General features: G+C 43.0%; 1 protein-coding gene across 1 annotated transcript; it reads right to left on the reverse strand.

Moving 5' to 3' along the window:
* Positions 1–11,291: 11,291 nt before the first annotated feature.
* Positions 11,292–13,824, reverse strand: LOC140266897 (homeobox protein OTX2-like). Its single transcript, XM_072362024.1, has 3 exons — positions 13,464–13,824; positions 13,034–13,185; positions 11,292–12,804 (listed from the first exon to the last, which is right to left on the reverse strand). The coding sequence occupies exons 1-3, from the start codon at positions 13,558–13,560 to the stop codon at positions 12,181–12,183; spliced, it is 873 nt and encodes a 290-aa protein (XP_072218125.1). The 5' UTR covers positions 13,561–13,824; the 3' UTR covers positions 11,292–12,180.
* Between the last annotated feature and the right edge of the window lie 1,153 nt (positions 13,825–14,977).

Here is a 14,977-nt window from a genome sequence, read left to right on the forward strand (position 1 = left end):
AAGTCTTTGCCAAAGCAAGGACGAACACAGGTTGGTACGAATAAAACTGCAGGCTGTGACCAATCTATTTCCGATCATGAGCATCACCAGGACAGCTGACAGGAGGTGGACAAATTATTTTATCAACTCCACATGAGTTATTAAAGCTTCAAAAAGTTTCTGAGATTGAATTTGGAGACCAGTTTTTAGGATGAACTCCTCAAGTTAGATTTTCTCTTTAACCACGTTTAAAAAAAGTTCAGTCCTGATGTTATTTTGACTGTTTACGCCTCCGTGTGGGTTTGAGCCCGGGTGTGATCGGACGTGTTTTGAGTCCAGGTATGTTTTAACCAGCAGCCTGCAGGTGGCAGCGTTTGCATAATGAACAGTTGAAAAGACTGGCCACTAAAACCTGACCTCCTCTCCGTGCCGGGCTTTCCTCGTCCTCGCCGCTTTGTCACATCTTCATTTTGTTGTTGTCTTTGCTTTGTGTCTTTGTTTTATATACATAGTTTCTGTTGATATTCATCACTGGCCCATATGTTTTTGTTTCCAGAAGTGAGCGAGCGGCTCCCTTCAGACACGTCTGATCAGAGCAGGTTATAGTGCGCCTTCTGTCCTATAACTAACTTCCTTTGCTTTAGAATTTCAGAGTTTAGTAGTAATGACAGTGGATGTGATCTGAAGAAATTACACAGGGCAGAGGAGGTCATCCAGGCCAGGCCACACAAGTCTCTGTGTAATGCCCTTTTTTTTTTATCCTCCCAAACTCTACTCATTCAGAGATGCACAGTTCAGCAAAGGGAGTCGAGGGAAATGCCTATTTGGCAGTGTTACAGGGATTACAGTGGTGGCGGGCATCTTTAATCTGGGACAGACTGTCGCGTTTGTCTGCACTTAAAACTGTCATCAGTCACCTTGTAAAACACCAAACACTGCTGGAGCTGATTAGACTCTTTGAAGCAGATTAATAGATACACAACAACTCAGATCTCACATACCATGCTTTAGACAGCCATTATACATGCATCCACTTTACATGATGGAGTGTTTCTGGTATCGTAATCTTTCCCTTATTTGAGGGTACAAATCGTGTATAGAGTAGTTCACTAAATGTCAGACAGTTGCCATTTTCCCTTTTCTAAAATGATGCCACAAATGCACTCAAATCCAGTGTTATTCAAAAAGCACAAGGTGACATAGATGCTTCTGGACATACACGTGTGCAACTGAGTATATGCTTAATCACCACTGGAGTTTCCCAGTGGGTTAAAAAAAAAACTTGCAGGATTAATTCCTTGGAGGTGAACATCAGAAAAGTGCAGAGTTCAGCTCTTACAAGAGGAAAAAAAAAGAGGCAAATTATTATCTCCCAGAGAGTGGGAGAAAGAATCATAGGTTGAAGGCGGCAGACTGTGATACCGAGGAAGAAAGAAGAAAGGCATCGCGTTGCAAGAAAGACAGACTGATAAAAGGACGAAAGCATCAGCGGAGGAAGAGAGAAAGAGGCCCCACAAATTGGCAAAGGGAAGTCAGGGTCTCTCCGCTTTGCATTTCATTTACATGGCTGGCCGTATCGACCAATCGGATTGGGAGCAGAGCCCGAGGCTTAGGAAGGCGAATAAAGACTCCAAATGCCTTCACTGCTCTCATCCCTCTCTCTCATAATACCCTGTCTGCCCTTCTTTTCTCTCGCTCTCTCTCTTTTCTCTCCTCTCTGTCATAATACCCTTTCTCTCCCCATTCTCTCCTCTCTGGCGTGGTACTATAAGCAGACCCTGTCCGATGTGATAGCGGGATGAGGAGAGGTGAACGGGTGGGAGGGGGGAGGCTGTCGAGATGACTTTCTCTGCCACCCACCAAAAGTAAAAAGCAATTCGGTGCATGTGTGTAGGTTTATTTGCAGGGATTTTTTTTTGTCTCTCAGACTCTGAGCAGAAACACAGTCTCCCACATGTTTATTCCTGCTTTGCTCTTGTTGTTTTGTGTAGGTGCTCACCTTCTTCACACCTTAAAAGGAAGCAGAGTACACACACTGACACAAAACAAACGCAAGCACATACGGCCAGAGGAGACATGACGAAGGCTAATTGATTTAAAATGCCCTAGAAATTAATGGGGAATATGTAATGTTGGAGATAATTGATACTGATAGCTATCGTGTGAGTTATTTGACGTGCAGTTGGTGCTAATTGCATCAGTGGGATGTTGTGGAATGCATGCACATCACAGTGATACCATTGAATTCATTTGAATAATGGCATGTAGACAGACACATTAGAAAAACCCAAGAATGACTCCAAGCACTTCTCACAGGAGACGGGCAGCCACTTAACACACAGACCTTGAGGGGATAATTTTGTGCTATATTACAAGTCTAATAGTTTACCTCCCATCCATGCATGACAGTCCTCCATCTGTGAGACAAATGGAAATGTGGGGAAAAGAGGGAAAAGGATTACTTTTCACGCCTTTCATAGATAATAACTATATCCTCCACACGGGCCCAGCACATTTCAATGTTCTCTTTGCACAGTGCAGGAACAGGTGCCGCAAAACAGCAGTGCCTCGTGGGAAAAGATAACGAGCAAACGCGTTTGACATTTTGACAGGACAAAAGACATAGCATCAAGTTGCTCACTGTGGACAGTGTCCAAGAAGAAAGCCTTTGCTCACAGAAAAACTGCAAAAGGGACACCTGATGACACTGACACACTCCTTGTTCGTATGTTTGGGTGTGGAGCGTGTGCTGGAATGTTGCTGCAAAGTGTGGAGAAGTTAACACAAAGTACTGAATGAAAATATGACTCCCTGTTTCAGTTAGCCTACAGGAGACAAATTCCAGTAGAAAAACTCAACCAAACAAGTATGCGCTTGGACTTAAATCCATTTGAAGAGCTCTGGAATATTCTAAAGTGAAAGTTAGAGCAAGAAAACTCCCTCAAAGAACATCCCCAAATTCTTTGCCCTTGTAATTAGGAATTATGTGACATACAGAGAAATACTGGGCAGATTTGAATCATTATCTTGCAGTACTTTTGAACTTTTAAATTCAGGTAGAATTTACCCAAAATAATGGCTTAAAGTGCAAATTATTCAACTAGTTGTACGTGTTAGATTTTGATGGTGTGTTTTCAGAGCAGCTCCCATCCATGAGGAGCTGTGAACAAAACAATCAGACGCTTCATGCACCAAAGAGTGTCTTTCGAAGTGCAAATGTGCCACTGACAGTCTTTTAGCTTTTCAGCACATGTGTGAGCAGGCGACTCTCGACATCTTTCAGACCTGATTGTGTGGAAAATGTCTGAAAAACTTAACAGTGTGCAGAACAGCCTTTCAGCAGCTGCAGATGAGAAAAGCAAGAAATATTCCATCACAGCCACTTTCTTCCATACTGAGATTAATCTATGGCACCAGTGATACCTCTGCTCATCACCTACATCACGCTCATTCTTCTCCGTGCCCAAACTCTCACACACACTCACACGCACGCACCACATCTTCACTGCTGCTAATCAGCAATAACAATGGCTTATTTGTCGGGGAGGAATGTTTACAATGGGATCACCCCTTAGGCGTGTCAGGCCCTCCCCCGACACGGCAGTGTGTCAGTGTGCCACCAATTACCGAGCGCAAACTGAATGAGGTCATAACGGGATGGGGTCATTAGCAATACAAACCCTCCGACCCCATGGGGCAAAGAAAGAGGCAAGGAAGAGATCGAGGGATTGATAAAGGAAGAGGAGCTCCATCCCACCATGACTGAATTTACACATGAGCCCATCGGTTTACTCTTTACCACCATCCAACAAGCAGGAGAACTCTGTCGAAGTGCTGATAGCTTATAGGTAGATGTATGGTTCTGGTGGTATGACAGGGTCTTAGCATCCATTTGCATCACCTTAATCTATTTCTGACAGGCTTATTAGTTCATTCCAAACTACAACACACATGCAAAAGTGGTGTCTATTAAGCTGACATGCAAGCAACTCATGGTTGCTCTCAAAGGTCCGGAAGATGCTTGTGAAATTTCTTTCTTTTTTCCATCTCTAGTGACATTTTTCATTCGTGCTCTCGTGATTGGGTCTCAACATGATAATGATAACACTAAATTTTTTTTTTTTAGAAGTTTAGAAAAGTGGTTAAAAGCGATGCTACAGACTGTGCTAACCTGCCTTCTTTACCCCATAAAGACTTTTTTTTAAATCTTTGAAGAAACGCCTCTTTGAATAGTTCTGGGGCGTTGAGTCAAAGCACTTTTCAGCTTTCGCTTGTTCGAGTCAACTTTAGAGAAATGGTGTGATAATGTTGTCAAACCCGCCTCGTAGAGAGGCTAATGAGCCCTTCAGACAGCCACCGAACAAATGACTGTTCGTGCTCCACTGAATCCCTGTGTTCACTATTCTTCACGGGACATTGTGTATAGAGAGGCCCTTTGAGTAATCTTTAAGTGGGCTGTCGTATGTGTTTTGTTGTGCGTGTCCTTCACACCACTCTAATGAACTGCCTGTTTATGTTGTCCTCTCCTGGCAGCTCACACACATGTTGAAAGGCACCAAAAGCACATCCACAGCCATTGGAGTTATGAACCCTCCTCAAACAAAAAAATAATCCACAGCAAATGGAAAAAAGAAAAGTTCATAGTTCATCGTACATTCTGAGTCATTTTATCCAGAAACGATCAAAATATTGAAGATGCTAAAAGCGATTAGCGGCGATGCTGTCTGGTGTGAGCGTGTCCTTTGTTGGCCGAGGGCATATTTGTGTTTGTGTATCTCCATTGTGATGCGTGTAATCTGCATGCTCTCTAATCCCAGAGCAGGTGGCCAGGCGTTTGGCGGCTATAGGGGGGGCGTAGGGAGGGCACACTCCTCCGGCTTCTCTACACACACACACATGACTGATCTACAGACCCATAAACACAGGAAGACCCACTCCACGCGCTGTGCTTCACACATTACCTCAGGGGAGAGGAATCGCATGTAGGCACACACCTGCACATGTCTGCGATCACCTAATGCTTGTAAACACACACACACATCGGCACACATGCTCCATTCGATGGCTTGTGAGTGGGGAAAGGCCTGGAGGGAAGCGTGTGCCAGCATTTCCAGTCGAGCCCTCTCTGGCCACCTACTCCCTGCGTGCGTCCACAGCAGACACGCTCGCCGCCCTTAACAGGTGGGCCGCGTTGGGGCGGGGCAGGGAGCGAGGCATCTGTCAACAAACTGTGCATCCGTCCACCTCGACTGCACCACCGCTCCATCTGCCCAGAGAGAGACAGAACGAAAAGGTCAGTGAAGCAGTGGGTCGACCATAAAGGAGACTGTAAACATGAGGCCTCTCCTGTAGCCGTCGTGCTTCTGATCCCCCTTCACTAAAGTGCCCTAATTTTCTCCACTGTTAATGGGCGCGAATGGAGTGTTGTGTGATTTTCTGATGTTTCACATGTTGTTCTGTTGTCTCACAAGCACTGGGAGGCCCCTTGACCTTTGCCCTCTGTATTGTAACAGCAATACAGGAGAGGTTTGGCAGTTGAAGTCTGATAAGTTGCCCGCTTAGTGAGCTGTGGATACGTGACCTTATTGCATTCTTATTTATCTATATTTTCCCCTTAGTAAAACCAGTAAAAGTCACATTGAGCTAGCTCCTCTTCCAGGGATTCAAGATGGCACTGTGAAAAATTCAGTTTTACACAAAAGCTTTAAAAACACATCTTTAAAATAAACATAGACCAATTTTAGACCAATAGCTTTTCTTCCGTTTAAAGTCAGATTTTCTTTAGGACAGTTCTTTAAACACCCTTAAAAATAGGTACATTGGGAAGCATCTGAACAATTTTGCTCAGCTCTGAGTGCACCACAAGAACATCTAAAAGAGTCCTAGTATTAGACATAAATATATAAGCACATCTACCACAGAGAGAAGAGACGATTTCACAGTTTTCTTTCTCTCTGGCAGTAAAGGGAAAGCAACTTTTTAAAAAATAAAACAAACGAACAAAAAAAAATGTTCCTTCACTTATACTGTCACTTCCTTAACAGAGCTTCCCTCAATCATCTCCTTGCACCGAACGCTTTTAGCTTAAGCTTATGGAAGTAAATTTGGCCATTATGCATGTAATCTGTTATCAAAACATCTCTTTTTTTTGCTGTTATAAGGAGATTTATGGGTCCTGCTAATGGTCTGTTCTTATGACGGCACAAGTGCTTTGTTGGCTGAATGTCCACTGTTGGCATAATCCAGGGTGGTATGGTCTGTAGCTAAATGGATGCTCTGAAAAAACGGGGGGGCATTAGCTAGGCATTAACTTTATGTAAAGCATTAAGTCTTTAATGGCAATTCATTCTTTTACATATGCTGGATTTTCTCTAAACCTAAAATCTAGCTTTCTGCTTTACATCTGTGGCTGTGTATATATAACATAAATGAGTATTTAAAGTGCTTTGCTTCATTGAATGGGAACATTTCAGCATTATGAATATTTTAAATTGCATGTGTAACCCAGAGTAATAGTAGAGAATCTCCACTCCAATCGAATCCATCAATTTGGATTATTTTTGGAAGTCTTTCCTTTTTAAGAGGTTTGCACGTATCTATCACAGGCTAATATTGAAAATCAGTTGACTCAGCCTAAATTGAGTCATTATTGGATGAGATTAATGTAGCAGATTATGAAGCATATACCTTTCTAAGAATTTACAGAATGTCTGTAGGGATTTTTTTGTAGCTCTTATGGTTCAACAGGATGATTGAGAAATTAAACGGCTTTTTAAATGTTTTTCTGTAAAGAGACCTTTGGAGGAGAGAAAAAATGCGTCCATGTCAGGATGACAGCAAACGACGCTGCAGCACATAAATGAAGGAGTGCGTCGTTTAAAAGATTCACTGTGCCTCAAAGGCACATTGTGAAGTCCATCACCGGGCTGCAAACCATTCATGCAGTGTATCACGGCTAAAAACAAAAATAGCATCAGCAGAAGGCGAGAGCAGCTATCGTTATTGGAAAAATCCGGTTTGTCAGCTCTTTTTTCCACACAAATTCCAGCCATGAAATGGAAAAAAGCCAAATAGATATAGCCAATATTAACAACTGTTTGTTTACAGAGAAATATGGAACAATTAGTGGCATGTTGGATAAGATGTATGGAAAATGTGAAATATCGTCAAATAAAATTAGATTAGTGAACACCTTCGATAAGGGTAAATTAATTATTTCAGTGACTTTGTATTCACTGACAATAAATAAAAACTAGAGTCTCCATATTTACTATTTTATGCTTCAGCTCATTTCAGAGACAAATACTGTCCTTTTAGCGCTGCTGTATTTATTGTAGAACTGCGTTTAAAAAGCACAAATGTCGAGTGTTTGAAAGACTGTTTGGTTTCAGACCACACACAAAAAAAGCAACCACAAGCTGTTTAAAATGTAAATGAAAACTGTGCGGCGGTTTTCATATCTCACAGACCAATGTCTTAGAAAACACAGAAAAGCATGTCAAATGTTGAAAGTGAGACATTTTGTTATTTCATGACAAATTGGAAGCAATCTGCACCTGAAAAAAGGTGAGACCGTGTTTCCCCCCCACTTCTTTTAACAGTCTGTAAACTAGGAACAGGGGAGACCAGCAGCAGGACCTTTTTATCAGAGGAATGTCGTCCTATTCTCGTCTCATATAGGATTCTAGCTGCTCCTGAATCTTCCTTGTCATATTTTGCGTTTCTTCTATGAAGCCATGCTGTTGTAATAGATGCAGTTTGAGGTTAAGCATTGTTTTACTGAAATATGTAAGACGTTCTCTGAAAATGACATTGTCTGGATGGGAGCCCGTGTGACTCTAAAACCTAAACGCTGTATATCTTTGGGCACTGATGGTGTGTGAGTTGCCAGTTCCACAGGCACTTATGCAGGTGCAGGCTTTTGAACTGAGCGCTGATAGCAGGCTGGATGGTCCGTCACCTCTTTGTGATGGAGGCCGAGACGTTCATGATTTCCTCAAAGAAATTTTCCACTCGGTCCATTTGAAATGAGCTACAGCCCAGAGAAGATGATGGCATTTCTGCATCCCGTTCACATGTGGCTGTTTCTTTCTATGATAGCTTTAACCTGCATTTGTGGGTTGCAGAGTGCACTGAGTTGACAGACTGTGATTTCTGGAAGTGTTCCTGAGCCTATGCAGTGATTCCATTGACAGAAACATGTCTGTTTTTGATGCAGTGCAGCCTGAGGGTCCAAAGATCACTGGCATCCGATACAGATGTTCCTTGTACACAGAGATGTGTCTAGATTCTCATAATCTTTTGATTGCATTGTGTTCTGCAGATGATGGAATAATCACAGTCTTTGCATTTTTATATTGAGGAAGATGATTTTTAAATTATTTTGCAGATTGCTGAACCTCTATCCATCTTTACTTCTGAGAGACTCTGCCTCGCTGAGGTGATCTTTTTCATTCCCAGTCCTGTTACTGACTGGTTGCCAGTTCACCTAATATGTTCCTCAGGCTTTTCTTGAACCCCTTACTTTTCTAACCTTTTGTTGCCTCCTTCCCAACCTTTTTTTTTTTTAGAAGGGCTACTACAATTTGACTAAAACAGTCAAATGTCTGTTTCAAATTTCTATGTAATATTCTGAATAAACTATTGGTTTATGATATTTGTAAACCGTCGCATTCTCTTTTAATCAATACTTTACACAGTGCCCCAGTTTTTTTTTAATCTAGGGGTTGTAGCTCTACACTAAACACTAAAATAAAGCTTAAATGAATAAACAATTTCTAATAATGTAAGCTATAACAATCACAGAGGGCATATTCTACAGAACGACTAACTGTAAACCCTTTTAAATGTTCTCAGTGAATTAGTTCACGGGTACTTTTACTAGTTGTACAGCATCTCTTTCACTGTTCTGATAGTGAAATACAGGGACTCTGCTGAGGGTTTTATTTGACAAAAAAAAATAACAGCAGCATTTACTCATAAATAAGTTCAAATTAAAGCAAATTCAAATCTGCATCTACTTTAATGTCAGTGCCTCCTGTGTGTGGAGCAATTAACAGCCTTGCTGTGAGTCCCATTAAACCATCACACCGCATCATTTAATGTGTATTATAGATTTGAGCTTAATCTCTTCAAATTGTCTAATCTCTGAGTCGAAATCACTCCATACATTACACAGCTTAATGTGTTTAGAGAGGGTCAGGAGGTGTTAACAGTTTCTGCGCACTTTCACCATTTAACATATTCCTCAACCGCCAGTCTGACGAGAGCACAGAAACACTATTGTTTCATTCATTTAAATGAGATTCCATGACTGCTGCTGTCGCAAATGAATTATGTATGTGTTTCTCTGTTTATATGTGATAGACATTGCCTCCCTGGGAATGTAGGACACATACTTATGCATAACAATAGTTTTCAGTTGCATTCTCACCCATTGGCTGTTTATCGCAAATGTTCTTCCGTTTACACGAGAAAGTCTCTTCATGTTGGTCATGTGCTTGTTGTACAGTATTTGTCCACACACCTGCTGCTGCTGAGCAGTCGGGGCAACACCTCAGATGGCCGTTAGTGCATTAGCGTTGCCCCAATACTTGTAATGGCTCCTTATCCTTAAAATAAGAATAAACAAATGTGGCCTTTCTGCGCAGAAGATAACAACATCGCCTGATTAGAACGACCACTTTCCAGTGTGTTCCCAATAGATAGATAGATAGATAGATAGATAGATAGATAGATGGATAGATGGATAGATGCCTCGGGGCTACATTGGGGCGGTCTATTCGGCCGAGAAGAGGTTCTCTTTTTTTCTTTTTTTTAATTGTTCAACATCCTTAAATGTGATGAGAGGATTAATGGAACGCGTCTGCCTGGCCCATATGTCCTCTTTAGTGCCGCTTGTGCTTAATTAAAACCGAATGGATTCTTGGGGGCCCCACCGGTCCTGCTGCCGCGACAGGACTGACTTACTGCTCTTTGCTGACATTTATTAAAAAACCTGTTGAAGGGCCCGAAAGGTCTGCGAGAAGCGTGACATATTCGGCTTGGTTTCTCTGTCTTTGAACTTGGCAATAAATTAGAGCTTTTTGGCTTAAATGTATCAAAACGTTGATTTTGCTGCGTTTTTACGCGTTTTACGTTTTTTTTTTTATCTCTCCATGAATTACAGTCATGCCACATGAGCCTATATTAATATTCTCACCTGCACGTCGGCCGCTTTGTTGTTTTTTATCATATTTTTAATGACATGTTCCGTTTAGCCTGCTTATTGTTTGTCACATTAATTCCCCTTTTGTGCGCAAACTCCAATTTCCTGTTTTTTTTTTTTTTTGTTTGTTTTTTTTGGTCAGGATTGCAAATTAACACGGGCTCTAAATTCTCTAAGTTTTTTCTTTTGTTGTTCTTGATTTTTAGATAAACAATTGAACAAAAGTCTTAGAAAAACGTTTTAACCTTTCCCGCAGCCATAGAACGTAAAGGTAATGAACTCTTTGCCGTGCCGCACTGATGCCTAATAGGGTCATTTGTCGCTAATTGGTGGTAAACACAGACGAAAAGAAAGCTCTTCAACGGCAGCAAAAAGTCACAGTAGATTTACAGATTATTTCCCCTCCCTGTCAGTAGTCCTGGTCCGCTTTAATTTCATGCACGACTCCTCTCTTCCTCCAAAGAGGCTGCCTGCGTGTCCGGCACTTCAACCTATATGTCCGACAGGAATCACAATCCCTGCTGTACCAGATGCCTGGATCTAATTGATTTTAATGTCGAAACATTACGGACTAAAGGATGAATTGGGCTTAAAAACGCCCTTTGAGGATGCGCGTGAAGGCCTGTTGGCCATGTTGCAAACGCTTTAATAACGATAAAATAATAGTGTTTGAATAAAAAATATATACAGCAGACTTTGTTATTTAACGGATGTGTTTTCCTAGATGACCACGCATTTAGTGGCCCCTTGTCATTTTCTGCGCATCTGCGCATTTCTGTGCAAATATCGTGTGAAGAGGCCAGTGGTGCACCCTCACCCAAAGCAGTTAGGGAAAAAAATAGTTGGATTACAACATTACAATCTATGTGTCGGGACCATCAACATATCCCGTGATATAATTCCTCGGCAGCCTGGGCAGTTGTGTCAGAAATGTGTGGACGTCGTGGCAGAAAATGACTGTCAAAACACATTTAATGCAGTTCAAGAAGATTTATGCCAAACTAAGATGTCAAATCTGGTCGTGCAAATAGAGCTGCCAGAGGCCGAGAAGCTGTAAACACGGGAAGTGGACTGATTTACACATGCAGCGGAGTTGGATCAGGTCAAGTGGTCTTTATTGTTGTCATTGGATGCGTTCGCCGCTCCATCACCTCACTTTACACGTCAAAACGGACTTCGCTTGTTGCTGGCTTGATTTTTTATTTATTTATTTACCCTGCTCTTCCTAAAACGTTCAAACTAACAAGTCTTTATCATAATTTATCATTTTAACACTCGAGAGTTAGAAATAAAATCTCGTCAAATTCACAGTTGGCTCGTGGCGCACGTGTTGCACAAAAGCAAAGTTGCATACAGGCAGTACAAAGAATCACAAGTTTGAAAAAGGAAAAATAAAAACAATTACAAAGGGAAAATGATCATTTAAGAACACATAAAGAACATTGATGCGCACACGCAAGCGGACTGATTGTCTCAATAGTCTTATATTTTCTCATAAATTAAATAGTGCATCCAGGTTCACGGCGGATCTGCTCTCTTTCCCTCTCTCTCTCTCTCACACACACACGCACGCACACACGGAGGCTCTTTGCAACACACAGACACACTCGTCTGCACCGCTCTTATCAAAGGGGTGCCAACTAAATTAAACAGAAGGGAGTCTTTTAGGAGCTTAGAAGAAAACCCGAACAATCCTTCAAATCCAGCCAAGTTCGGCTGGGATCTTTCGCTCTCTGGATCCCCTTTTCACCCCTTGTGGTCAACGTGAATGTTCCCGTGCCTATGGTCAAAGTTTGGCTGGAGTCAGTGTCATTGTTCTGTCAGTTAGTCCAACAAGAGAGACAACCGCCAGGAAATCCCTGCTCTGCTCGACCCGAGGTAGAAGTTGGGGTCTGCAGTGGTGGAGAAACCGTCGCACGTGCTGCTCCCAGCCTCGGGCTTACTTTGAATTTAAAGTCTGTAGTTCATGAACGTTGTCCCCTTCTTTTCTGCCCTCACAACACTTGAAATTTCCACGCTGCTTGGTCTTTGTAATCCAGACAGTCCGGGTTGAAATTGAGCTTCCATGAGGAGGCTGTTTGGTCCTTATAGTCCAGGCAATCTGCAGCGCCGGCGAAGCCGAGACCCGCCGCTCCGTACGCCGACGACGAGAGGGAGGACGCCGGGCTCAGGTGGCTGGACATGCCGTTACTGCCCATGGGGCTCATGGTGGAGCCCGCGGCGGATAGCTGGTGGTGCATAGGCGAAAGGTAGGAACCGCAGTCCATCCCGGTGAAGTAGGACGAAGAACCCGTGTAACCCTGGTTGTAGCCCGTAGCCTGGGTGTAGGTCATGGGGTATGAGCGTTGCATGCAGGAGGAGGAGGTAGAAAGCGGGTCGGAGAGAGGAGAAATGGAGGCCGGGCTCCAGATAGAGACGGGCGCCGTGCTGCTGCTGACAGCCGGGAGTGAGGTGCTGGAGGGCGGCGTGAACTGCCCGCTGGCTCCGCTCTCTGAGCTGGCCTCCCTGACCGGAGATCCTTTCTTTTTCACCGGCCTGCTGATAGACTTATTCTGCACTCCAGTCTGGGTTTGCTGGGCCTGCTGGCGATGTTTGGCTCGTCTGTTTTTGAACCACACCTAGAAGAACAAATAGATTTAAACCGAATTAGGCTTTGACGCCAAAGAGAACCTTCTTCTGCAAACAGAACATGGCTGTATAGTTTTGGGCCTGTGACCGAGCAGTTAAATGACTGAATCTTCTTGATTGAGGGGAGGACACTTTGGCCTGTGGAGGACTGTCTCACCTCTCAGGGACACACAATCAACAGATATCAGCCCTCCGTAATCGACTATTGCTGCGACTTACTTGCACCCTGGATTCTGGAAGGTTGATCTTTAAGGCCACCTCTTCTCTCATGAAGATGTCGGGGTAGCGTGTCTTCCCGAAGAGGTTCTCCAGCACGTCGAGCTGGGCCCGGGTGAAGGTGGTCCTCTCCCTCCTCTGTTTGCGCGGAGTTCCTGATAAGTATTGGAAAAACAGACGGTGGTAAGGGGACATTTCTAGGCTTTTGAGGAAAGCACAGCTGCACTTCAAATTATTTTCAGACCATTGCAAAGAACATTTTGGAGAATTTATGATGCACGAGTTGTCTGTTATTTGGCTCTGAATTGTAACACAGGTTTAGAATCAAGAGGGAGTCTGTTTCCGTTGTATTATCAGAAAAAATCGATTCGTTGCTTATGTAAATGTTAGTGACTGGGCAACAAATTGAGACAGATGCACCCAAGGCTATTACCTTGGTATCCCACTGAAGGATGCAGCAAGTCCACTCCTGAGGTAGTTAAGCTCAGTCCGTTCACCGTGTACGGTGGTTGCTTCAGATAGGACATCATGCTGGCGACTGGTCGTGAAAGTGCCGATGAAAAGACGAAAAAAAATAAAAAAAGAAAGAAAGAAGGAATCTAAGAAAAAAAAAGCGGCGCAGAAAATTGTGTTTTAATCCTCCGGCGTCTCACGTCGTCCGAATGAACCTGAAGCGAGACACAAATAAAATGTTCTTATGGTGTAAAAAAAAAAGAAAGAAAGAAAGAAAACGAAGAGGGGTTTAGATTAGTCTGTGTCCGCCAATTTTTACGCGCAGTCTTTTACGCACAGCGGTGGGCTTATAAGAAGTGGGCGTCCTCGAAGTCGGAGCGCTCTTAAAGCCGAGTGGAGACCCCCAACTGTCCCCCGTTGGACTGAAGATGCTCTATCTGGCTGACAGACGTTTACGCCATCATCACCCCCTCCCCTCCTCTGCCACACCACTAACTCCCACCATAACCCCGCCTCATGTCACCACCCTCCCCCAAACACTCCGCTCCTCCTCTTCTGGTACCACCAAAAACAAAACATTGTCGTTAAAATGCGAACACTCGTTGGGCCCCTACAGGGGTCTCAATTAGCATATATACCCACAGGTTGGCCGAAGCTAAATAGACAGCTGATTGGGGGGCCATTTGCAGAAACAAAGCCCAGTGTTCACCGATAAGTAATGCTGATAACAAAAGACTTAAAGGGAACGAACAAAGACGCCAGCACTGCAAACTGAGAGCCCATTCAAACCCGAGCCAGCAACTTTATTTCTAAATATGGGAGGTCATTGTGTGCTTTCTGCTAAAAAAAGAAAAAAAAAACCTTCGCTACATTTAAATGTGGAGAAGTTAAAGTGACCAACTTTAGCGAGTGGTAAAACATGAGGACATTCCCCCCAAAAGTGTGTGTGTGTGTGTGTGTGTGTGGGGGGGGGGGTTCTTGAGACTCCTCGGGGTGGTTTCACCTCTTTCCTTAATTAATTGCTCCCGGTAATTAGATTTGGAAGGTGAGACTTTATCGTAAAGTGTTGATTAGAGAGGAGCACTTCACCTAAACAAACAGGGAGGCAGCTCGATGTACAGAAAGGGGGGGAAAAAGAAGGCCGGTGTCATCTTTTCTGTTTGTTTTATTTAAGGGTTTTTCCCGATCGTGAAGAAGTGACTTAAAAGACGAAGTGTCAGTAAAAGACGACCACTCGTGGGATTCAATAAAAACTTTGGGATAAATCAAAGAAAAAGCTGCTCACGTTCTTGTTATTGATATATCTAAAGAACACAGAATGAAGCGAGTTCATGCTCAGATGCTCCATCATTTTTTAAATTACAACCCTTTTTTTTTTCAAATGAATATATTGTTATCTTTAAAATGTTGTAAAACAGAGGGGATTTCAGCGTTCTAAAAGTATCAAGAAATGATTAGTGTTTGACACCTTTATCAAATTGTATGAGACCGTCT

This window comes from Leuresthes tenuis, unplaced genomic scaffold, assembly GCF_036924035.1.
Source record: "Leuresthes tenuis unplaced genomic scaffold, fLeuTen1.0.hap1 SCAF_13, whole genome shotgun sequence".
Classification (NCBI taxonomy): Eukaryota; Metazoa; Chordata; class Actinopteri; order Atheriniformes; family Atherinopsidae; genus Leuresthes; species Leuresthes tenuis.

Excerpts from the sequence above, each read along its gene's own strand:
- LOC140266897 (XM_072362024.1), bottom strand. The coding sequence starts at position 13,560 with ATGATGTCCTATCTGAAGCAACCACCGTACACGGTGAACGGACTGAGC. Across the intron at positions 13,186-13,463 it reads TCCTTCAGTGGGATACCAAG|GAACTCCGCGCAAACAGAGG; the intron begins GTAATAGCCTTG and ends AATACTTATCAG. Across the intron at positions 12,805-13,033 it reads TTCCAGAATCCAGGGTGCAA|GTGTGGTTCAAAAACAGACG; the intron begins GTAAGTCGCAGC and ends TTGTTCTTCTAG.